The following is a 25269-nucleotide window of genomic DNA, read 5'->3' on the forward strand; positions in this document are numbered from 1 at the left end:
CCTCTGTCTCTGCCCCATCCCCTTTCTTTCTCTTCTGTCTAACACACACACACACACACACACACACACACACACCCCATTCACATGTATCTTTGGGTCACTGGAAGTGTGAACTATCTAGGTTTCCAAGACAGAAACCTCACCCAGGGACCCTGAGCGCGACCACTGCCTTGGGGCCTCTGTGCCTAGGGCTCTTGAGTGGTCCAGCAGCCTGCAAGGGAGACTCGGCTCGGTCGCCTCCCCGTTGAGTTCTCAGCCTGCTCTGGAGAAGTTGTTAAAGCTCTGTCAGGCAGCTGCTGAGCCTCCACTCACGACAAAGCACACTGGCCTCCACGGCCTCTGCCCACGCCCATAGATGGACTTCTAGCCCTCTTGCCTTTCAGGTGTGCTCACCATGAAAAGTCCCCAAAGTCTCTTTTCCCTGTGCCCACTTCCAAGTCCCCATGGCCCTGCTAATTCTAATTCATACATCCCCAAACAAAAAGCCAGATTAAGGGCTTCCCCTAGCCAGGCTTCCCTCCACTCCCCTGCTCCCTTGCTGGGTTTCAGCTCCACAACACCAGACTGGATACTGCCCAAGGGCCTTTGTGCTCGCGCTCCTTGGCCAGAAGGTAGCGCCTACACTTCTCAGTCTGCACCTTGTTCCCCTCAGGTCTCGGCTTGGTCAGTCAGCCCGCATCCTTTCATCGTATCTCTTTGAATTTCTTCGTAGCACTTCAATATTTATGAATTTTCATGTTCCTCGTCCTTCTGTGTCCATTTTCTGAGAAAAGGCGTACATACTAGGTGTGTCAATCAACCGTTTGTCACTGTGACCAAACACCCGAGGGAGGAAGCTGTTGAGAGGGAGCACAGGCTTACGTTGGCGCATGGTATCCGGGGTTATGGTCCTGGTCAGCCTGCCCCATTGCTGTGAGCCTACAAAGAGCTGATGACAGTGACAGAGGAGGCTGCTGCTCTCATAGCAGAGGACAAAAAGAGGGTCTGGGGACAAGACAGCCTTCGGAAGGCATGCCCTGAGGCCTGCTTCTTCCAACCAGGTTGTGCTTCCTTCAGCTGTGAACTCATCAATGGATCCACTCAACTGATGAGGTTGCCATTCTCATAATCCAGTCACCTATCAAGAGTGCCACCAGCTGGGGGCTAAGTCTTCAATTTTAAGGTGACACTTCATATCCAAATGATAAAAGATGTGCATAAATCTTGTTTACAGGTTGAGGAGCTTTTGCATCACGTAGACATGTATAAACTCTACCCCTCTCAACCAAAACCGTGCCCAGCATGCCAACAGGGCTCTCTGAGCCCCTCCCCAGCCAGTAAGTACCCTAGTGATTCACTTCATACATGAAGATTCTCTGCGGTGTCATTCACCCTCCCTGCTGAGGGAACACTGATGTAAGTGTGTGTCTTCGTGGACATTCATAGTGATCAAGGCTGTTTCCTGATTGGGGCTTTTCTGAATACAGATTCCATGTTCTTGCACATCCTCCTTTGTGGATGTCAGTATCTCTTGGTTACGGGTCTGAAGATGAACCGCCTGGGTCCGAATGCAGGCAACGTGCTCTGGTTTGCACTCTCTGCAACAGTTTGAGTTTCCAGTTGCTTTATTTCCTCAAGGGTACTTAACTGTTGCCAGACTTTAAAAATTCTTTTTGTATGTATATGTGGTATATGCGTATGTATGCATGTTCACATGTATTTGGGCGCACATGCTCTTGTGCTCATGCATGTGGAAGTCAGAAGTTGACATCAGGTGTCTTTCTCAGTCACTTGCCACATCATTTAACAAGGCAGGGTCGCACTGAACCCCAAGCTTGCTGATCAAACTGCTTCAGTCAGCTTGCTCCAGGGATGCCCTATGCCCCGAGTTCTGGGATTACAGCCGAGATATCCTGCTCACCCTGGCTTTCATGTGGGTGCTGGGGTTCCAACTCTGGTTCTCATGTTGGGTGGCAAGCACTTTATCCACTGTGCCACCCCCCAGCTTTGACATTTTATTAGTACTCACCTAGGTAATTTTGTGTTATTTACCTCCCGTGATGAGTAAATCAGATATGTCTGTTTGGACTTGGTTGTTTTGTCTTTTTGCTTATCTATTTCTGTATCTAATACTTTTAAAAAGTTATTTTTTAGGGTGTTTTTGTACCTTCCAGATAAAAATCCTGTCATATATATTGGACAGTTCTTTCAGATGAAGTGTACACTGGCTCCCCCAACCCAGTTTCTTTCCCCATGACTATAAGCCCCAGCTTGTTTTTGTAAAAGAATTTCATTAAACTTTATGTGTACAAGTGTGTTTTGCCTGCATGTATGTCTGTGCATCCCATGCAAGCCTGATATTCAGGAAGGCCAGAAGAGAGCATCAGATTCCCCAGAACTGGAGTTACAGATTACTGTGAACCACCAAGTAGGTATCAGGAACTGAATCCTGGTTCTCTGGAAGAGCAGTAAGTGTCCATTAACACTGAGCCACATTTCCAGCTTCATTGGAAACTGATTTTATTCCCTAGTGACTCCCAGAGACCAGACAGTGCCATGTTTCATCCAGCAGGAACTTGGCATGTGGATGTGAACTTTCTGTCAAGTTCATCTGTGGAAAAGCCGCACTGGTGGGAGACGAGGGTGGGAGCAATGGCTCCGCTTCAGACTTCTGACAGCGTATTGTGTGACAACAGTGATGGTGGCGGCTGTATGTACAGCCACAGGAGGCAGATGTCAGGCTCCCGGATCTCTGCTGGATAGTTGTGATGCCAGGGGTATGTTACTCTTCTCAGTGCTGTGGTAAAATGCCTAAAAGAAGCAGTTTCCAGGAAGGAAGGTTTTATTTTAGCTCACAGTTTGAGGGGACACAGTCCATCACGGGGAAAGGCGTAGTCGCAGATAGTTTGTGTGGGTAGAAGTTGCTTGCTTGCATCTAGATCAGAAACAGAGACAGGACAGGAAGCAGGGCTGGGCTACATACCACAAGCCCCACCTCCCCTGAAATGGATCTTCAATGTCAATATAGCATACTTGTAGCTGAACCTTTTCTGCTTGGGACACCTAGACACTCTAACCAAAACAGGTATCTGGGACTGTACCAGGAAAGAGACACCCAGAGGTCTGTTTTTGGCTGGATTTGCTTGTCCTTTGACCTCGAGTGCAGCGAAGACCTCACTGCCAGTGGAAGTGAGATACTGGTGACATGGCATGGCATATCATATGTAGACTTATAGTTCATTTATTAATTTATTATAAAGTGCTAATGAGGATAAGGTTTATGGGAAGAGAGATAGAGAGAGAGAGAGAAATTGGACAAGATCTTGCTATATATACAAGGCTGGCCTCAAACTCATGGCAATCCCCCTGCCTCATCCAAGTGCTGGGATTATAGACATGAGCCACTACACCCACTGAAGACAATTTAAAAGCCAGTTGTATACAGACATTCATTATGGCATGATCAGAAGGACAATGCCATGAACTGAGTGCTCAGAGAAATTGATAAGCTCAGGACTTACTTACTTTCAAGGCCAAGCAGAAAACTAGAGAGTTGATACAAGAATCTCATAGTTTCCTTGACTGCAAATCAGGCCCAAAATCTAGTTGGGCAGATTGCAGGATGGTCAAATTAGATTACAGCCTTGTCAGTTCTCATAGGTGACCAACCTTTAAACCACTGAGACCTTGAGAGTTGAGTGGGGATACTAGGGCAGAACAGACCAATCTAAGAGTGTCCCACCAAGCGTGCAGGCCTTCCTGGCAGTGGCAGCAACCTATTCTTGTTTACACCTACCACCTCATCTGCTAAATTCCCTCTGAAGAGGATGCCTGTTCTCAAGATCCGCCCTGGTAACTCATTCTCTCCCTGTCCACATGAGCCAGACGCCAGCATTCCCAGAGGACAAGCCCGGAGCCTGACTCAGAGTCAAGGACAAACCTCTACTATTAATGTACACTAGCGACAAAAACAAAGTACTTTGCTGCTTTTATTACTAGAAAAGAGTTTGCTGCTTTTATTACTAGAAACCTGGAGGTGTCAGAGTTCTCAGATGGTAGAGTGGACAGAATGTGGCTAGGACTAGGGTCAGTAACATGTATTGATGGGGTGCTTAGGGAAATTCAGAAGCCAGGGCACCAATAGTTGCTCCAACAGTCTAGTGGGTTGAATGGCCAAACTCATTCTAGGCCCGAGGCATTGAAAGTGAGAAGACAATAGATGCCACAGACTTAGCAATGTGTGAGGGTTAATGTTGATTGTCACCTAGACAGGATGCAGAGTCAGAAGACAAGCGTGAGGGCATGCCTGTAAGGGATCCAGAGTAGGTTAACTGAAGGATGAAGATCTACCCTGCCAGATAAACACAAAGGAGAGGGAGGAGTGTTGTCAGTCAACTCTCCCTGCTTCCTGACTCTAGAGGCAATGTGACAAGCCACCTCGAGAACATGCTATATCTTCCTGGCCATGGCAAGCCCGAACGGTGAGCAAAATAAAGTCCTTTCTCCCGTAAGTTGGTTCATCACAGCAGGAGTGAATCAGTTCTGAGAAATGGGGCTATCACTCTGAGAAACTTGACTGTGTAGGTCTTCAGCCTTTGGAACTGGCTTGCAGAAGGACTACTGAGTATTTAGGACTTAGGGTTTGAAGAGCCCTCAAATGCTGTAAGGCCCGTTAGATATGCTTACAAATCTGTGTGAGTGCTGGAAGGAAAACCGACCAAGCTCCCCCTGTGAGAGTCTATTCTGGTCTCACTCCATTTGGTCAGGAGAAAGAGCCCGCAGAGCTTGTTGATCAAGCTGAATTTGGACCCCCAGGGTCTCTCGTTCTCATCTGATGTTGGGGAGGCAAATGGGTCAAGTGTCCTATCTTTCAGTGAGGCATGACTGCTACTGTGATACTTCTCCAAGTCCACTTGCCTCCGCAATGAGTCACCTAGATGGCATCCCCACACTAGTCCCATAGCAGTGCACACTCATCACTGTCCCCGATAGTCCTGCCCTGCTAAAGTGCGCATCTAGACACTAACACCTTCAATATCTAGTGATCTGTGTCCACATTCCAAACTGGACCCCTCAATATATTTAAGACAACCCTCTGAAGATGTCTGGGCCTAGGTCTCAGAATTCTGGATCAGTAAGATTTTGATTGAGTATCATGAGCTATTGACTGATGTGGGAGTGTCATATCAATCTGTTGATTTCATTGGTTAAGTAATAAAGAAACTGCTTGGCCCTCATAGGTTAAAACATAGGTGGGTGGAGTAAACAGAACAGAATGCTGGGAGGAAGAGGAAGTGAGACTCGACAGCTCTGCTCTCTGGAGCAGACGCCATGCTCCCCTCTCCCCCGGCAGACGCAATAAAGCTCCGACCCAGGATGGATGTAGGCTAGAATCTTACCGGTAAGCACACCTTGGGGTGCTACACACATGAATAGAAATGGGCCAAGCAGTGTTTAAAAGAATACAATGCGTGTGTTGTTATTTAGGGTATAAAGCTAACCATGCGGGAGCCGGGCTGTGGGAAGAGGCCCACAGCTCCCACTACAATTGACTCACCTTCTCCCATGGTCACACCTGCTCCTGAGTCCCAGATGGTCACATCCATGAAGGTGTGGCTAACGATAAGATAGAAGTGAAACCGGGACTAGGAAACTGCTTCCTGTGGCTGTTCCAGCAGCTGAACTGCTTTAGCTGAGTCTAGACTCACATTTGCCCTCCACGATAGAAGCCAACACCCACCCACCTCCTCATCCTACCTTTACAATGGAGCTGCCACGTATCATTAGCCTGTGGATTAGAAAGGGACCCTCTGCTAGGCTGGAGCATAATAATCTCCTCTGAGATAGGCTCTATACCTCTCTGAACAGACTAAAGTCACTCATTCATTTTCACACTCTCCCCAACCTCCCACCTACAACTGCTACTCACTTTGGAGTTATTTCTGTAAGTACAGCGATACACCACCTAATAGGATATCATTTGAAATACTCATCATTGGGTAACTTTATCACTGGACAAGTACCAGAGAGTATGCAATATGATGGCTACCGCATCACTCGGCTGTTTGATCTTACAGGACTACAGTCCTTTGAAGACCAAAGCATTGTCAGGGAGCAAGAGTCTATTGACCTCAAGTTGCAAAGTTGTCTTTCACAGGGGCACAGATTATCAATTACATGGCATATGTAATTGATATACTATGGAATATCATTAGGGAACAATTGAGGAGATATAACTGACTCTCAACAATACTTAAGTTAGGGGTACTGACACTTGTTTCCCCAAAACATAACTACTAATAGTCTGCTGTAATCTGAAACTGAACTGGTAACAATCCAGTAGCATACTTTTTATGTGTATTATAGCTAGTAGAAAAATCAAGAGGACCGTGAGAGATCATTTTACTGGCATCTGCAACTGACTAGAGAGGTAACTGTCCCATAAAGATGATTTGTGTCACACAGTACCTTTTCCCCCTTCAAGACAGAGTTTCTTTCCACAGTCTTGGCTGTCCTGCAACTCACTCTGTAAACCAGGCTAGCCTCAGATATCTACCTGTCTCTGCCTCTCGAGAGCCCAGGAACATAGTGCTTCTAATGGATGTTCCCAGCACTTTAGCTTGTTGTAAGCAATGTGGTTACCACATTGGCACCTCTCGTGGATTTATACCCCAATGGGCGCCAAATGTAGCATAAAAACTTAAGACACAGATATTGGGGTTCAAGCTGAAGATCTGAAAAGCAAAACAGCCAACCACGAGACCTTTTACCTCTACCAAATCTTCAGGCCAAAAGGGCGAGATCCTGTCTCCATGAATCCACAGCCTCCACACTCCAATGAGTTCCTGTCTCTTCCACTTTATAGTCCTCTCTCTGCCCAGCCACGTAACTCCTGTCTCCACTTCCCTAGTGCCGGGATTAAAGCTTTGTGATCTCAAATGCTAGGATCACCTTTGTATGAGCTCTGTTTCTCTTAGATTCAATCTTGTGTAGCCCAGGGTGGCACTGAACTCACAGAAATCCGTCTGTCTCAGTCTCCCGAGTCCTGAGATTAAAGGTGTGTGCCATCACTCCCTGGCCTGTAAGTGTGGCTGCTTTGTGCTCTGATCTTCAGGAAAGCTTTATTAAACACAAATAATATATCACTATATGGATCTCTCCCTACCAGTTGTGAGGCTTGCAGGGGTTCTAGTTCTGCTTCAAGTTTCCAGATGACCCTACCCCCAAACAATCTGACAGGTGAGGACACTGAGCTCCAGAAAACAAGAATGGTTAATGAGGCTAATGCTGACATGGAGCCTTCTGGAAGCCCTGCCACACTGCCTTGGAGACTTCCCGGCAGGGGAAACTGGTTTCACTGACACAGTCATGGCTGAAATTCCCATTGAACAGGCTTTAGGCTTTCTTCGTAACTTAACATGACAAAAAGCTGCATCTGATCACCATTCCTAGGGAAACAAACATCTGAGCATGAGTATTACATATCTGGCTGCTTTAAGAGCCTCTGACAGTAACCCAGGATTCCAAGCAAGTACTGCAGTCTCAGAGACAAGTCAGGAAGAAATGGTTAATAAGAGGTTAATGCTAAAACAGAGCCTTCAGGAAGCCATGCTACATTTCCCTGCATCAACTTAAAGACATCTAAAATAGTGGTTACCCCTTACTTGAGATGCTGTACCTATGTACCCAAGCCTGTCAATTGTAAAATGGCCTGTAGATCATGTTTTCTCAACTTGATACAAGCCTGAGTCATTTGGAAAGATAAAATGAGATTGAGAAAATGACTCCATCAGACTGGCCCAGAGGCAAGTCTATACATGGTATGTGCTGTTTATGTGTATACATTAGTCACACCATACATAAATAAAAAGGCTGCACTAAAAATTTAGAGGATGGCAAGATACCTCAGCTGAGTTGAGGCACCTGCTGCAAGCCTTGAGGACCAGAGTATCTGACTTCCACACACGTACAGTGGCAGACACATGTACACACAAACCCATTGGTTTTAAAAATTTAAAGACAGGGCTGGAGAGATGGCTCAGCGGTTAAGAGCACTGACTGCTCTTCCTGAGGACCCGGGTTCATATCCCAGCGCCCACATGGCAGCTCAGAACTGTCTGAAAATCCAGTTCCAGGGGATCTGACACCTTCACACCAATGCACATAAAATAAAGCTGAATAAACCATAAAAAAAATTAAATAAAGACAGAAGCCTCATGATCCAGAAATTTAAAGCACAAACCCCCACCCCAACATAACATCAAAACAGTCCTTGAGGAAACAGATAAACTCACTTTATGCTAGTCTCTCCCAAAATGACTATATAATCTTTGGCAAAGTGGCCTTGCCACTCTTTCCATCAAAGTGGGTGGGACAGAGGCTATGCTCCTGCTCCTGGAATCAAATATAGTAGCACAGCATGCAACCCAAGTAGAGGGTGACCTACCCTCACCTGCCAAGTACATACACTCCCCTACACTAAAGCCAATGTTAACAGCTTCTGCAACTATCAGCTGAGGTCTAACCTGCTGCCACCAACTGACAGTTACTTGAGAGCCAACCCAGAAATGTCTACCTCATTAAGACATCAAGAAACAGCCCCATCTGACATCTGAAGTCATGAGACTACATAATGACCCCTTCCCTAATTCACAACCAGATAATTACAACTCTCAGCCGGCATAATGAGGTACCTGTTATAAGACAATTTGCTGACATTTTTTCTATAGAGCAACAGTGACCAGAACAGGACCTACCTTGAGGACATTCTCTATCAAACTGGTTTGCATTAAACATATGCACATACACACAAACAAAAAACATTATACAAAACACATACTGCTGGTTCTCAGCACTGTTATGTTAAACTCGTCTAGGATGGAAAATATTCAGGGAAAAGTAACACCAGTAATGAATATACACTTTTGAGCTACTATTTTCTTACATAACATTTACATGAACTGAGGCATTTCAAGTCACCTAGAGGCGATTTAAAAGTATAGTGGAAGATGTGTGTAGACTATATGCACTAGTGTACCTCTTTGAATTTGAGAGTTAAGTTTTGTTATATGCAAACATTTTCGCCCAATCCTCTAAATTTCTAAAGGACTTTAAAACTTAGTAAGGGGCTGGATGTGTCACCCAGTGGTAGAATGTAAGCTTAACATACACCATGCCCGGAGTTCCATTCCTAGTACCTTCCTTTACTGCACAACCCCCAGCCCAAAACCCCTGAAGGAATAACAAAGGATATCAGGTAGTTGAGTGGTGACTGTAAGTAAGAGCGAGCAAAGAGAGTATGAAAAAGCATGATCAAAAGATGAAAAATGTCTCCAGAAGAGTGGTATTCTCTACTAACTGGAAAGCCAACGACTAGCAATGGAATGTCCCATGACTGAAATGGCTTTCTTCTATCTAATATGTCCACTCGATTCCCAATTTGGTTTTAGATTTCTTTTTATCTTACTGGAACAAAAGGCAGAGTTTGATTTACAGGAGTTGGATAAGTTCAGGGAAGGACATTTTGAGGGTCTGTGATTCAAAAGCAGCCTCCAGTCTACAGCTCAGCACAAAGGAAGACTTACCACATTCATCTGGTAAACACAGACCCCAGTCAGCAGTCCATCCCTGGCAGAGGGCCCCAGCTGCCTTCTCATTGCCAGTGCCTTGGTCTATGCCACCAAGAGCAAGAGTCTCAGGCCAAGCTCAGTCTCAAGAGAGGTGAGTACAAGAGAGACCACAACCACATTTTATTTAAGTTCTTTTTTATTTTCCTCCACCCTGGCAAAAGTTCCGAGGGAGCTTAAAGTTTTGTAAACATTTTAACTATCCTTCTTCCCCACCCCCCTTTTGAATTTACAAAGCAAAGGAGAATAGGAGTCTTACTTTTTAATGGTCCCCCATCTCCTTATGCTATTTGATCCAAAAACTATTTACAAGTTTGTAGCAGTCTCTGTATAGTTATTGTACACATTTAGGAGGGAGAGGCAAGAAGAGATAGGGAGAATGATGATCCAAAATCATAAAAATAGAAACCAAATATATCCTCCAAAACCAAACTGCTCTCAGAGCGACTCCAGCCTTCTCCCGGCACTGATGATGAGAGAGTAGGTGCTTCCCCTATAAGCTGCCCACCACGGCACCTCTTGCACAGGCACAGCAGGCCCACAGCTCCCGCGAGGTTATGACTGACCATCCCAGGTGATGTTCTACAGGCGTTTGGTGCAGGCAGTCAGTTTGCTTATAAACAGAGCTTGAGTACATTTCTACTGGACGTGAATGGGTAGGAGCAGATCTCTTGCTCTGTTCTTGCCCATGCCCTCCATCCCACCGCATCCTCCTGCATAGTGGTTTCCATGGATGAAGATCTTAAAGATGGTCAGGTTTGTACATTCTCTTCTTAGAAAAGGCAAACAACTTGCCATCCCAGAATCTTTACATAGAACCTTTCGGGGCCACGACAAAACACACATGGTGCTCTGAGGAACAGGTGAAATTCCCAACTTTTATCGGAAGCCAAAAGTTTATCCCTATCCAAGTTGAAATTACATAAATTCATACATATGGTAAAGGTGCCTCTTAAACGAGACAAATTTTCACAGAAGGGCCCAAAATAAACTGGTCCTAGTCCTTTGAAGTAAAAATATTTATGGGGGGGGGGAATCAGTTTTATATGAAAAGAAAATTAGAAGTCCCTGTCCCAGGCCATAGGGTTTCCTTCGTCCAGTAAGGTTGGAGTATGTCAGGGAAGAGCACATCTTGCTTGGAAAGTCACTATCTAATGAAGAAAACAAAAATCCTTTCTCTGGAAAGATATTCAGAAAGAACGAGTAAGGGGTGTGCAACATCAAACAAGCCAGTCTACAAACCACCCCCTCAGGGCCTCTGATGCAATCCTGAAGTTAGCAATGGCCAACCTCTAGGCAGAGTTCTGCCTGGCTCTGGCAAAAGTGAAGTCACCGTCCAGGGGAGCATTTGCTCCTGGCCAATGTCTATTAACCATTAACTTTCTTCACGACCGCAATAGTTAAGACCTTTTGCCTGTACTGGGGGCAGGGTAGAGAGGTGGGGGAGAAAGAACAAAACAACAAAAGAAAAGTGTCAAGAGAAAGTAACCTGCTATTGGCAGATTCCAACACACTTCCAGGAGACAGCAGATGAAACCGATGCACAGTGAATGTGTGCTGTGCTGCCAATATCTGCCCTGCTGGGGAGCAATCCCAACTGCCACCCCCAAGACAAAGGGTCTGGTCCACTCAGATACAGTCTGAGATGCTCACCAACAGTGACTTAAAATAATCTTGGACACGGGGTTAGGAAAAAAAAAAGCCTGAGATGATTGGTTCTGTGATTTGTTGCAGAGTGACAGAGAGCAAATGGTGGATGCATGTGGTGTCCAACGAGGAAAATCCATGGTCACTAGGCAGGAGGGAGGGCTGGCACAGCGGCAGGTACTCAGTAGTCATCTAGAGTCTCAATCTCACCCATGTTGAGTCGCTCTGATGACGCATTGACTGAAAACCCTACAAGAAAAAGTAAGTTTATGAGTGACTGTTCTGCTAAGTGGCTCAATGTCAAGCAGCTGGCTGGAATTTAAGTCTCTTATGCTTAAGATTCACACTAAACTAGGCACTGAGGGAAGACAGGAGAAAGGAAGGCAAGCAAGTAGACCAATGCAGGATGGGGGTCTCTGATCAGCCTGGAATGGAATCAGCCTAGGAGAAGTATCACTGACATGGTTCACAAACACTGCAATGCTACAACACCTAATGCTAGTGGTGGAACTTTTCCAAGAAAATCCATAATCACAAGTTGATACAAAGTTTAACGAACAGGCCTCCTGGGAGTGAATGACTCCCAGAAAGCTTTCCAGTTCCTCTGCCCTAGATGAATCCTTAACTGTTTCAGCTGCTGTGTAAAAACCAAAAGCAAACAGGCGACACCCTTCACTCCAACAAGGTTGTTGGTATTGGGTGGCTTTTTCACACCTTCAGTTTTGTACTTCAGTGGTCAAATTTTCAAATAAGCACACATTTGAAATGTTCCAATAACAAACAAAAATGCCTTACATAATAAAATAGCTTAATTAACAGACTCAAAATAAGACTTGAAAAAAATAGACAAGCATGTTTACTAACCAAGAAGGCTGTGGGAGAAGCTGCAGTCTGACAAAGCTGAATACAGGAAGAGGCAAGGACGCAAAACTCATCCAAAGTCCCAACCAGCGACTGTGTACCTATAACCCGCTAGCAAAAGCTTTTTTTCCTTGGAAATACTGAAAGGCTTAGTGTTTGTATCTTTGAGATGAAGGTTTTATTTGGTAAGTTTAAAAACCTAAAGACCAATAGCCTATGATCTATTAACTCTATTCCGAAGCAGGTTTATCTGATTTCATGTCACTAACAAATGAAATGAGGTAGAAACAAAGAGTTACATGAAACAGGAGAAGAAATGTAATTTTAAAATCAACTAATTTCAATCAAGAGAGGAAAAGAAACCTGTGGAGAAAGATTATTTGATGTTATAATGTCCTGATTTCCAGGTGAGGCTTTTTAGAAGACATGATCTACCTTAACTGATTTAAAAACTCAAATATAAACTCAGCCTCCCAACTTCACAAACACAATAGGCTTGTGTGTGCCATAAAAGTCAAGGTAACAGAAAGGGGAATTTGCTTACTCGGCAGCTCCTCAGACCACCTTCTACAAGGTCTAGAACACTCCTTTGCATTGCTGCTTTATGACATTCTCTGTAGGAAAGGAAAGACTGACTGGGAGGACACTGCAGGGTGTATTTTATCACCCCCAAACGGTTTACACTGGCCACTTGGGAACCCTTAAAATTAGTATAATCAGAGTAGAGTGAAGAACACCTGGAAGTGAAACGAGGCTGGGGCTCCCTCTGTTGGTCCGCTTCAGAATGAACGTTCCCTTTCAATCTGCTCTTTTAATAAGTACTTACAAATCCAGCTGAAACCTATTTTTCTAGTATGTGCATGGGAAAAAATTTCCTGGTCTCTAACAGGGAATATACACATTGAAAAGTAATGCATGGGGCTGGAGAGATGGCTCAGAGGTTAAGAGCATTGCCTGCTCTTCCAAAGGTTCTGAGTTCAATTCCCAGCAACCACATGGTGGCTCACAACCATCTGTAATGGAGTCTGGTGCCGTCTTCTGGCCTGCAGGCATACAGACAGACAGAATATTGTATACATAATAAATAAATACATATTTAAAAAAAAAAGAAAGAAAAGTAATGCATGAAAATAAATAAACACAGAAATTCCCAGAAAGAGGCTTAAAGTAGGCAGTGATTTTCACATGAAAAGCTCATTTGCCCAAGTGAGGCCCCTCAGCACTTCTCAGTCTTTGTCTTTCAGGACAATGGAGCCATTAAGCCATTAAGACCTACCCAGCTCCCACGCCCATACTGAAGGAATCTTCTGGAGTCTATGGGAGAAGACCAAGAGCATACTGCATAGAACAAACATGAACAGCTGGACCAACGTGGGTCACATCTATAGAGCAACCTCACATAACTGTAAGCTAAATCCCAAGGACTTCTTAGAGCTATTTAGAGAACAGTTCACAGTCAGGTGGTGGTGATGGTGCACACCTTTAATACCAGCACTCAGGAGGCAGAGGCAAGCAGATCTCTGTGAGTTCAAGGCCAACCTGATCTACAAGAGCTAATTCCAGGACAGCTAAGACTATAACACAGAAAACCCTGTCTCGAAAAACCAAAAAGAAAAAAAAAAAGAAGAAAAAAACAAAACCTGTTCACCTAGTTCTGTCAGAATTTTATACTTTTCAACCCATGTTTGATATAACACTCTAAAGGACTCTATGACAGTGAAGTAAATTAACTTCATATTCAAAAATAGAAAATAATTTCATTTTCATCAATACGTGCGGTTTGTTAGGCCAATTTAAGAAACACAGCAACTTAAATTCATTATTTATGAAATACCATTCCTATCAGTCTTTTAAACCTAATTTAGGAGCCTGCCGTTCTAGGACGTTGTCATGTGTGAGGACAATAGCCCTCATTACGGCCAGGGAGGTATCTACCACATAAGAATAGAGGAAGCCTGAGTCCTAGTTCTCGGGCTAGGAAAATCCATATAAGTGGATTTAACAAGCACTGCTTCTTTAAATATCCGCCTACAGCATGAATCAGCAGCAGAACTTCTGAACTACTACTGTTGTCCATTATTATTTTTGTATGAAATGCTAAGCAACACTTTAAAATTTGAAGGTCCATAATACTATTAGTTTGCTTGTCCCAGCACGTGAAGCACACCTCCTGCATCTACATGCCCAGGAACTACTGGCCACTTCTCTTAGTAGATAAATGAATCCTTACATGAAAGACTGTAGCAATTTATCTGGTTGCTAGCATCACCCGAACCTTCCTCTCACCCAGGCTGAGACTCCAGGCTTATCCTCACCTAATAAACTAGGATCTGCTCGAACCATCTTCTGTTTTTTCTTCTTCTTGCCACTTTGCACAGCCTCAAAACTGGATTGTTGGTTGTTGCTTTGATTGGTCTGAAATACCGAATGGAGTGTACTATGGTTCATGCCCCAAACAGAGTCCTGCGAAACAAAACAGCATAACTACAATTATACAGTGCACATGGATGTGGACTGCTCTAAGAATGTGTGGCTTGCTTTTGCCTTATCAAGTGCTGAGTCTGTAAAGAAAAATCCTGGTGAGACAGTCCACAGGGCAAAAATATTATCACAGCAGTCTGAAGGCCAGAGTTCATCCCCAGAACCTAGGGAAAGGAGAGAACCAACTTCAAAAAGTATTTACTCTCTAACCGGCTGGGAAATGCTAATCAAAGTTAAGATAAAGAGGTCTGAGTCAGGGACCTCCAACAGAGCAGGCCAAAGGCAGCAACTTCCACAGGAGCAGTCTTGAGCCAGTGACCTTAGCTGCAACAAGACCCAGGCAATGACCTCCACAGGAGCAGGTACAAGGGATTCACCACTGAGGGAGCAGGCGGGAAAACCCCCCAGAACACTAAGTGGTGTTCCTCCAGGGACACTGAGTGACCTCCAGGGTGACTGGAACCATGGCCCTGACTATATCACAAGTAGCAACCATCTAAGCCTTGGATCTACTGGCACCTGAGGATTGATCACCAGAGACACAGCCCCAACTACACTAATCAGAGGAAAAGATGGGTAGACAAGGTAAGAACACATTCAACACACAAAGAGCAACATGACACCAATAAAAACTAGCGGCCCTACAACAGCAAGACTTGAAAAATCAAATATAGACGAAGCAGAAGAAAATGACATAAAAAATAACTTTAGGAGAATGTTTAAGGCCCTTAAAGAGGAAATGAAAAATTCCCTCAAAGAAATGGAGGAAAAGACAAACAAAAAAAATTGGAAGAAATCAACAAATCCCTTAAAGAAAACCAAGAAAAAGAAACTATTCAAGACTTGAAAACCAAAATAGAGACAATAAAGAAAATACAAACCGAGGGAATTATAGAAATGGAAATTATGAGAAAACAATCAGGAACCACAAATGCAAGCATTAACAGCAGAATACAAGAGACGGAAGAAAGAATCTCAAGCGCTGAAGATACAATAGAGGAAATAGACTCAACAGTCAAGGAAAACAATAAAACTAACAAAAGCTTAACACAAAATATCCAGGAAATATGGGACACCATTAAAAGACCAAACCTAAGAATAGGGATAGAAAAAGGAGAGAAGTCCAACTCAAAAGCACAGAAAATATATTCAAGAAAATTTCCCCAACCTAAAGAAAGATATGCCTATGAAGATACGAGAAACTTACAGAACACCAAAAAGACTGGATCCAAAAAAAAAAAAAAAAAAATTCCCTCGTCACATAATAATCAAAACACTAAACACTAAGCGTTCAGAATAAAGAAAGAAGAGTATTAAGAGCTGCAAAGGAAAAAAAAACATAAACTTACAGAACACCAAAAAGACTGGATCCAAAAAAAAAAAAAAGTTCCCTCGTCACATAATAATCAAAACACTAAGCGTTCAGAATAAAGAAAGAAGAGTATTAAGAGCTGCAAAGGAAAAAAACCAAGTAACATCTAAAGGCAGACCTATCAGAAGTACAACTGACTTCTCAAAGGAAACAACGAAAGTCAGAAGGCCCTGGTCAAGCATTACGCAGACATTAAGAGACCACGGATGCCAGCCCAGACTACTATACTCAGCAAAGCTTTGAATCACCATAGATGGACAAAACAAGATATCCAAGGCAGAACCAGATTTAACCAATACCTAAAACCCAGCCCTACACAAAGTACTAGAAGGAAAACTCCAACCCAAGGAAGTTGGCTACATCCACAAAAACACAGACAATAGATGATCTCATAGCAGCAAATCCCAAAGAAGGGAAAAACCACACACAATAATATTACTAACAATGAAAACTAAAATAACAGGAGCTAGCAATCACTGGTCATTACTATTCCTTAATATAAATGAATTCAACTCACCTATAAAAAGACAGATTGGATACGAAAACAGAATCCATCCATCTGCTGCATACAAGAAACACACCTCAACCTCAAAGACAGAGTAAAGGGTTGGGAAAAAATTTCCAATCAAATGAACCTAAGAAACAAGTGGATGTAGCTATCCTAATATTCTTCAAACTAAAATCAATCAAAAGAGACAAAGAAGGACATTTTCACAGGAAAAAATCCAATACAGAACATCTATGTCCCAAATACAAGGGCACCCTTATATGTCAAAGAAACACTTCTAAAGTTTAAGTCATACATTAAACCCCCCCACACTAATAGTGGGAGACTTCAACACCTGACTCTCACCACTGGACAGGTCAGCCACACAGAAAATTATAAGAGAAATAAGGGAACTAACAGATGTTATGACTCAAATGGACATCTATAGAACATTCCATCCAAACATAAAAGAATATACCTTTTCTTAGCACCTCATGGAACCTTCTCAAAAACTGAACATATACTAGATAACAAAGCAAACTTCCACAGATTAAAAAAAATGGGATAACCCCATATATCTTATCAGATCACCATGGTTTAAAACTAGAAGTCAACAGCAATATTAATTCCAGAAAGCCCATAAACACATGGAAATTAAACAATGCTCACCTGAATTATCAATGGGTCAAGGAAGAAATAAAGGGAGAAATTAAAGACTTCCTAAAATTCAATGAAAATGCTGCACAACATACCCAAATTTATGGGACATAATGAAAGCAGTAACTGTTAAGAGGAAAATTCATAGCACTAAATGCCTACATAAAGAAGTTGGAAAAATCCCACACTAGTGAGTTAACAGAACACCTGAAAGTTCTAGACAAAAAGAAGCAAACTCAATCAGAAGGACTAGTAGGCAGGAAATAATCAACTTGAGAGCTGAAATCAACAAAATAGAAACAAAGAAAACGATACAAAGAATCAATGAGACAGAGAGTTGGTTCTTCGAGAAAAAAAAAAATCAGGGGCTGGAGAGATGGCTCAGTGGTTAAGAGCATTGCTCTTCCAAAGGTCCCGAGTTCAATTCCCGGCAACCACATGGTGACTCACAACAATCTGTAATGAAGTTTGGTGCCCTCTTCTGGACTGCAGACATACACACAGAATATTGTATACATAATAAATAAATAAATATTTAAAAAAAATCAACAAAATAGACAAACCTTTATCCAAACTAACCAAAAGGCAGAGAGAGAATATCCAAATTAACAAAATCAGAAATAAAAAGGGGGACATAACAACATACATGGAGGAAATCCAGAAAATCATTGGGTCGTATTTTGAAAACCTATATTCCACAAAATTGGAAAATTGAAAGGAAATGGACATTATATGGATAAGTATCACTTACCAAAATTAAATCAAGACCAGATAAACAAATAGACCTATAACTGCTAAAGAAATGGAAACAGTCATCAAAAGTCATCCAACCAAAAAAAGTCCAGGACCAGATTGTTTTAGCATAGAAAACTACAAGATTTTCAAAGAAGAACTAATACTAATACTCCTCAAATTGTTCTATACAACAGAAACAAAAGGAACATTGCCAAACTCTTTTTATGAGGTTACAATTATCCTGATACCCAAATCACACAAAGACATTACTAAGAAAGAGAATTACAGACCAATCTCACTCATGAACATTGACGCAAAAATACTCAATAAAATACTGGCAAACCAAATCCAAGAACACATCAGAAACATCATCTGCCATGATCAAGTTGGCTTCTTCCCAGAGATGCAGGGATGGTTCAACATCTGTCAAAGCAATCCACCATATAAACACCACAAAAAAAAAAAAAAAAAAAAAACCAGAACACATGATCATCTCATTAGATGCTAAAAAAAATCTTTGACAAAATACAACATCCCTTCATGATAAAGGTCTTGGAAAGAGCAGGGATACAAGGAACATACCTAAACATAATAAAGGCAATATACAGCAAGCCAACAGCCAACATCAAACTAAATGGAGAGAAACTCAAAGCGATCCCACTGAAATCAGGAACAAGACAAGGTTGTCCACTCTCTCCATATCTATTCAATATAGTTCTTGAAGTTCTAGCTAGAGCAATTAAGACAACAAAAGGAGATCAAGAAGATACAAACTGGAAAGGAAGTCAAACTCTTACTATTTGCTGATGATATGATAATTTACACAAGCGACCCCAAAAATTCTACCAAGGAACTTCTACTACTCATAAACACTTTCAGTTATGTAGCAGGATACAAGATTAACTTAAAAAAAATCAGTAGCTCTCCTTTACATAGATTAGTAGGCTGAGAAAGAAATCAAAGAAACATCACCTTTCACAATAGCCACAAGTAGCATAAAATATCTCAGAGTAACTCTAACCAAACAAGTGGAAGACCTTCATGACAAGAACTTTAAATCTTTGAAGAAAGAAACTGAAGAAGACACCAGAAAATGGAAAGATTTCCCATGCTCTTAGGTAAGTAGAATTAACATAATAAAAATCTGACCAAAAACAATCTACAGATTCAATGCAATGCCCAGGAAAATCCTAGCAAAATCCTTCACAGACCTCAAAAGAACAGTACTCCACTTCATATGGAAAAGCAAAAAACCCAGGATAACCACCTGAGTCTGATTCCTGGCAGTCACATCAGGCAGCTTACAACTGCCTATAACTCCAGTTTCAGGGATATTTCATGCTTGCTATGAAATGCACTGATGTGCACATACTCACTGACATACAAGTATACATAATTTAAAGTTATTTTTAAAATAAATCTTAAGGGGGCTGGAGAGATGGCTCAGTGGTTAAGAGCATTGCCTGCTCTTCCAAAGGTCCTGAGTTCAATTCCCAGCAACCACATGGTGGCTCACAACCATCTGTAAAGAGGTCTGGCACCCTCTTCTGGCCTTCAGGCATACACACAGACAATATTGTATACATAATAAATAAATATTTTTAAAATAAATAAATAAATCTTAAGGGAAAAAAAAGCCTACACTGGTACTGGCAATATAGAAATGGAGAGAGGGCCATTGAACTACTGTTAAGTTCTCATTTACAAAAGTCCACTTGATGCCTGGCATCTCTCTACAAAGTTCCTCATGGAACTTCGGCTTTCACTCCAACTATACCAGAATGGCTGTTCTAAATTTTCTAGCAGACATAGTGTCTGTGTCATCCATTAAGAAAAGGAATACACAGCATCTGACTTCAACAAGCCTCAACACTATGACAATACATGTAACTGACTGATTCACAGCAGAAAGTATCTTTGTTCTCTAGTATATAAGTCAGAAGACAAGCTGAGAACCAGCTGGCAGTTCACTATCAAAGGCTGAAGTCATACACGCTATTCACACTGGCAATCCCAGAAGGGATTTATTACCAAAATATTGCCCCCATATTTCTGCCAACTGGCTAGAGTACAAAACTAATCCTTTGTTTTTTTAATCATTGTGTTTATTAGAGAAAGTTCTTTCAGAAGCCAGCTCAAAGATCAGGCGGTAGTAATGAAGGAGAAGTGCAGGAAACATTGTGGAAGAACTTGGCTAGGGTCCGTGAGCACATTCGATATGGGGGCATTTCCTTGCTGTTTTAGCCCAAAGAGGAGACCATCCCATTTTTCCTTCACCACTTCATACCATGTGCTCCTGCAATACCCTGACACATCTGTTCTACTATGCTGTGGTACAGACACCAGCCATTTCCTCTTAATTTATCTGTGTGCTCTACACAATTAGATCTCAAATGCTTTGTGCTACAATGTATCTTCTACATCTCCAGAAGTGATGTGTAATAGTTATCATCTCTAGTAGAATATGAGTATTTTAAGCCTCTTTAGGGATCCTGCCAACCCGTCTTTCAGAAAATGTAAAGTATCAACCCTCAAAGACCTCACTTCTGTAAATTTCAACGAATTGTTGTTTGCTTTATTTATTTATTTATTTATTTTGGTAAATGGTCATTCTGGACACACATGTGCTCAGTTAGGCAAAAGAATCTTCTCTAAAAAAATATTTATTTATTTATTTATTTATTTATTTATTTATTTATTATACAATATTCAGTCTATATGTGTGCCTGAAGGCCAGACGAGGGCACCAGACCTCATTACAGATGGTTGTGAGCCACCATGTGGTTGCTGGGAATTGAACTCAGGACCTTTGGAAAAGCAGGCAATGCTCTTAACTGCTGAGCTATCTCTCCAGCCCGGCAAAAGAATCTTTAGCACCCAAGAGATACACTTTCCGCTAAAGAGGGACAAGGGATTATCCACCTTCCTACTTCCTACAGTTCACACCCTGTAGGCAGGTGTTTTTTCCAACTAGTCATCTAGCACAATGTTTTCACATCTTTTTCTTCTTGTGAGTGATTTCACCGTTACGACCTCTGAGTCCAGCGCTAGGGCCATCAGATAGATGCTCCTGAGCACAGGAAAACTGTACTACATCTTAGGAAGAAGATGTGCAGGTGAGTTTTGTACTAGTGACAATGACAGCGTACTGGAGAGGATCAATGTTAATGAATCAACATATAAAGAATGCCTCTAAACAAAATCTTAAGACAAAATTATGTGCTGATTAGATACTGTAAATTTTCTAGTCACTCAAACTATAGAACAGTGGCTCTCAACCTGTGGGTCATGACCCCTTGGAGGGATAGTCAAATGACTCTTTCACAGGGGCCACATATCAGATATTTACATTACAATTCATAACATAAGCAAAATTACAGTTGTGAAGTAGTAACAAAAATAATTTTATGGTTGGGGTCACCACAACCTGAGGAACTGTAATAAAGGGTTGCAGAATACTGTTCTAGAACAGAGCTAAAACAAGAAACAGAAGGCAACTGAATATTCACACCCCATCAACAGCGTGTGAAATACCTGTCATGCCTCATATGCAGTAACATTGCGAGGCACAGGAGATGCCAAGTTTTCAAAATGTATCAAATTTATGGGTCATGTTGGGATCTGCAGTCTGAATAAAATGTATATATGAATCAGGAAAACAGCCCAAGGTACCCTGAACACACTTTCTGCTATTTGCTATTGGGACATTTACAGACATTTACTTTGAAAAGATGAAGGTCACACAAATTTTGAAAAGTTTTGGTCACTAAATGAATGCATAAAAATGAAACATTCCATTTAATTCCTCTGGCTACTCAACATTCATAGGCATTCCTGTTCACATGTACTGCACATACTGTGTTGCTTTATACCTGCTGCTGCTGCTGCTGTTGCTGCTGCTGCTGCTGTTGCTGCTGTTGCTGCTGACGCTGTTGGTTGGCTTTCTGTTTGGCACGGCGCTCAAGGAACTGCTTGGCAAACTCCTTGGCCTCAGAAGTATCTCCTAAATAGGCCCTGATATAGTCGTGGACTTCATAAGGAGATTCAACTTCTTTCAAGAAAGAAACAAATGTGGGAACTGCAATACAAGAGGGGAGAGGATGTAAAACAGTAACAATGAAATAAAAACATATACAAAGAACAAGCACCGAATTTTAATATATCAGCACACCAACACAGGCAATAAAAGGAAAGCGAAAGCTATGCAGCTTCTGTGGTAGATACTTGCATCTGCCTAATACAGATGAAAGAGCCTCATCACAGTGCTGAAATTACCCAAAACAGCAGTGTCAAACAAAGACACATCGACACATGCCGAACGTCACTAATTTATGTCAGTGGAAACTAGATGTTACAATGACTGACAGGTATTTGCCCAAGACTAAAGTAATTTGGAAAATTAATTCCTTTTTTCCTTTAATTCAATTTATTAAGTGCTATGATGGACACCAGTTATACCATGGCAGTTATTGGAACTTGTATCTTCTGGAACTTGTAATTAATTAGGGTATTATGTGTTTTAGAAAGCACCTAGTGGAAAATGCAAATTGTGTGGTTTCAGGAAAAAAAAAAAAGCACAAACACCAGTTAGACAGGCATGGGTTTAAAATTCAATTCTGAAGTTTGCTGGCTGTGTGACCTTGATGAGTTACTTAACCATTCTGAGCCTCTGTTTCCTAATTTATAAAATGGGGATAATATCACCTACCTTGTAAAGGTATCTTCAAAATTTACTGCAAAAAAGGAATAACTGGGTTAACACTATGTTAGCCCAGCTAGTGCCTAGCACATGGTAGGTACTTAATGAATGGCAGCCATCACTACTATGAAAATCTGTTTCCTCTGAAGGCCTTTAGACTCTTAGCTAATGTTATAATGCTGCAAGGGAGCCTGTTAATTCTTGACTGTTAAGTGTTAAAGATTGCTGGCTTTAGGCCAGTTATCACCTTGGACTATCAGCTAAGACAATCCCTTCTATAGCATGATCAACAAACAGTCACTGTTGGAAATTCACTTTCATCTAAGGAGCTAGCTCTCTGTAAATGGCTTGTTACAATCAGGCTTTTCTTGAAATTGTGCTGAAACCTTTATTTCTGCACAGTCGCAGCCCATACAAAGCAAGTCTATTTACTCTATCATAATTTCCATCACCTCCCAAAGCAGGAAGGAAAATGTCATATGGCTTTGGTACTCTACTGGCCTAGTAGACCTTGGTCCTGACTATGACATTTAACTTTCTCTTAGACATGATAATGCAGCTGGGAAATGTTTCCCATGAAAAGGGTAATGGGGAACTACAACTTCCTTTGTCCTGTACATCCTTAAGGCAGCCTGAGCTAGCATTTAATTTTTAGAACTGCTCATAATCTATTTGAGCATAGTTTTACAAGACTTTTTTCATAAGTAATATTACGGGAGTCAATTTTTTAATGGAAGGACTTGGCCCCCGGGGACTTCATGGCTTACTGTTCCAACCTGTTAACCTCTTTTAGGTCCTGCTCTGTCAATCCACATGCTGGGATTCCCTCCCCAATTCTTACCATCCAAGTTATTTGCCGTATTAAGGGCATGAAGCATCTGTTCACACCACTGGGTAAATCCATCTTGGGCTTTATTTACTCCCTGAAAGAGCTTCAGCAACTTTTCTTCTTCTTCTACTTTCTTATTCTGCCGGTTAGACACACCTACAGATTTACTAAAGCAAAACAATAGGGCGATATTATATTCCCAGAAACTGTTACTATGTGATTATACTACAATACCATAAATACTGTGGAGGTAACACTGGATAGCTGTCCAGTAAGCCAATTCTTAGTTCTATACAAGAAAAAAAATATTCAAATTCAAATATTTTGATTGGACACTTCCTTAGTAACTATCCTCAGCTAATAATCTAGTTTATAAGGCTACTATTTTGAAAAAATAATGAAATCCTTCCTACATGTTCTTTAGGTAAGTTGTTCAATTTACTAAGCCTCAGTTTCCTCATATGCAAAATGGTGCCAACACTTCTTTGGATTATAATAAAGAATGAAGACAATCTCACAAAGGTCTGGAACATAACAGTGCCTGGCAAAGCAGCTCAATAAACTAGTATGTTTACTTTCTTTAGGTCTTCAATCAGAAAGAATCTGACAATACTACCATTTATTAAGTACTTACTATACGCCAGGCACTTTACTATTTCATGTGTATTTCGTTACTCCTTACAACTATACTCATAAAGTTATTATCTTCATTTTACCGATGAGGGAACTGAGGCCCAAAAAAGGTTCTCTCTTGCCCAAGGTCACACAGCTAATAAGTGGAAGTGCTGGGATCTGAGTTCATGAATATAACAACAAACCCATGCTCATTCAACAACACTGGCTACTGAGGAAAGAAAGATGAAGATGAAATAGAATTTGTTAATAGTAATTTTAAGGACATTACAGAAGCTTTTTCAGAATGTCCATTCTAATATAAATATAGTTGAAAAATACAAATTAACAAAATCCTCTTAAGTTACCTAGAGAAAACACTGGAAAAATATTAACACAAAATATTCTGTTATTATTATTATCAGGCTGTCATCACGTAGGAGAAAGGGGTTACATGCTCAGGAGTAGAGTAAGCTCAAGGAACAATCAAGTGTGTTTCACTGGGTAGAGAGCAATCACCACAATTATGACTTACATGCTGTAAATGAAACTGTAAATAAACACTATATCTAACATCCCTTCCACTGCCCTCAACTCGCACCAATTCAAGGTACACAGGTATAATCATTACGAGCCCTACCTGAGACTGGCGTTGTTTTTATTTTTATTTGTTGAATTTCTAGGTCCCACCTCTTTGACTGCATCGTCCCAAAATCCCATGTTGGAGTTTTTAGTGTCTGCATTACTCCAGATACTACTGACTAGATCAGATGCCCACTGGTTAGGAGGACCCGTGTTTATAGAGCCCCATACAGAATTCCCAATGCTGGTGTGCAGGTTGGAATGCTGTCAAAAAGACAAAAGAAAGAAAGAATTTAGTTAACACCATTTAAAAATAGTTTGTAAAGCTTGACAAGATAAGCAAAAAGCAGTGCCCAGGACTGCACTTCATAACAGGAACCCACTGTGCTGTTCCGGGCTCTGTTTGTTTGCTGGTGCTGCTGTTGCTGCTGTTGTTGCTGTTGCTGCTGCTGCTGCATCTGCCTGGCCTCTTCCTGCTGAATCTCCAGAAGAGACTTGGTGGTACCTGCAGGTTTGCTGACATTCCCCCAACCTGAAAGTTTCTGCTGCTGCTGCTGCTGTTGCTGCTGCTGGAGAGCCTTCATCAATTCCCTCTGCTGACGCCTTTGCTGTTGGTTAAGGACAGCAAACTCAGGATTGGTTTTTACATCAGTTACAAGCAACAGGACACTACAGAATACTAATACACAACAGCTAAACAAA

The 25269-nt window shown here is 41.8% G+C and overlaps 1 protein-coding gene across 3 annotated transcripts in view; it reads right to left on the minus strand.

The window, feature by feature from the left end:
- Positions 1–9745: 9745 nt before the first annotated feature.
- Gigyf2 (GRB10 interacting GYF protein 2) overlaps positions 9746–25269 on the minus strand; it is a 139664-nt gene continuing 124140 nt past the window's right edge. For 2 of the 3 annotated variants that reach the window (XM_057754646.1, XM_057754637.1), the window contains exons 24-29: positions 24951–25175; positions 24626–24831; positions 23386–23540; positions 21718–21923; positions 14429–14576; positions 9746–11501 (exon numbers count right to left, since the gene is read on the minus strand). In XM_057754646.1, coding sequence (XP_057610629.1) covers positions 11434–11501; positions 14429–14576; positions 21718–21923; positions 23386–23540; positions 24626–24831; positions 24951–25175 — 1008 coding nt within the window. In that variant the 3' untranslated portion in view covers positions 9746–11433. Of the gene's footprint in view, positions 11502–14428; positions 14577–21717; positions 21924–23385; positions 23541–24625; positions 24832–24950; positions 25176–25269 lie in introns of those variants that run through there. The other variant, XM_057754656.1, reaches the window with a different exon arrangement.

Source organism: Chionomys nivalis, chromosome 2, assembly GCF_950005125.1.
Source record: "Chionomys nivalis chromosome 2, mChiNiv1.1, whole genome shotgun sequence".
Classification (NCBI taxonomy): Eukaryota; Metazoa; Chordata; class Mammalia; order Rodentia; family Cricetidae; genus Chionomys; species Chionomys nivalis.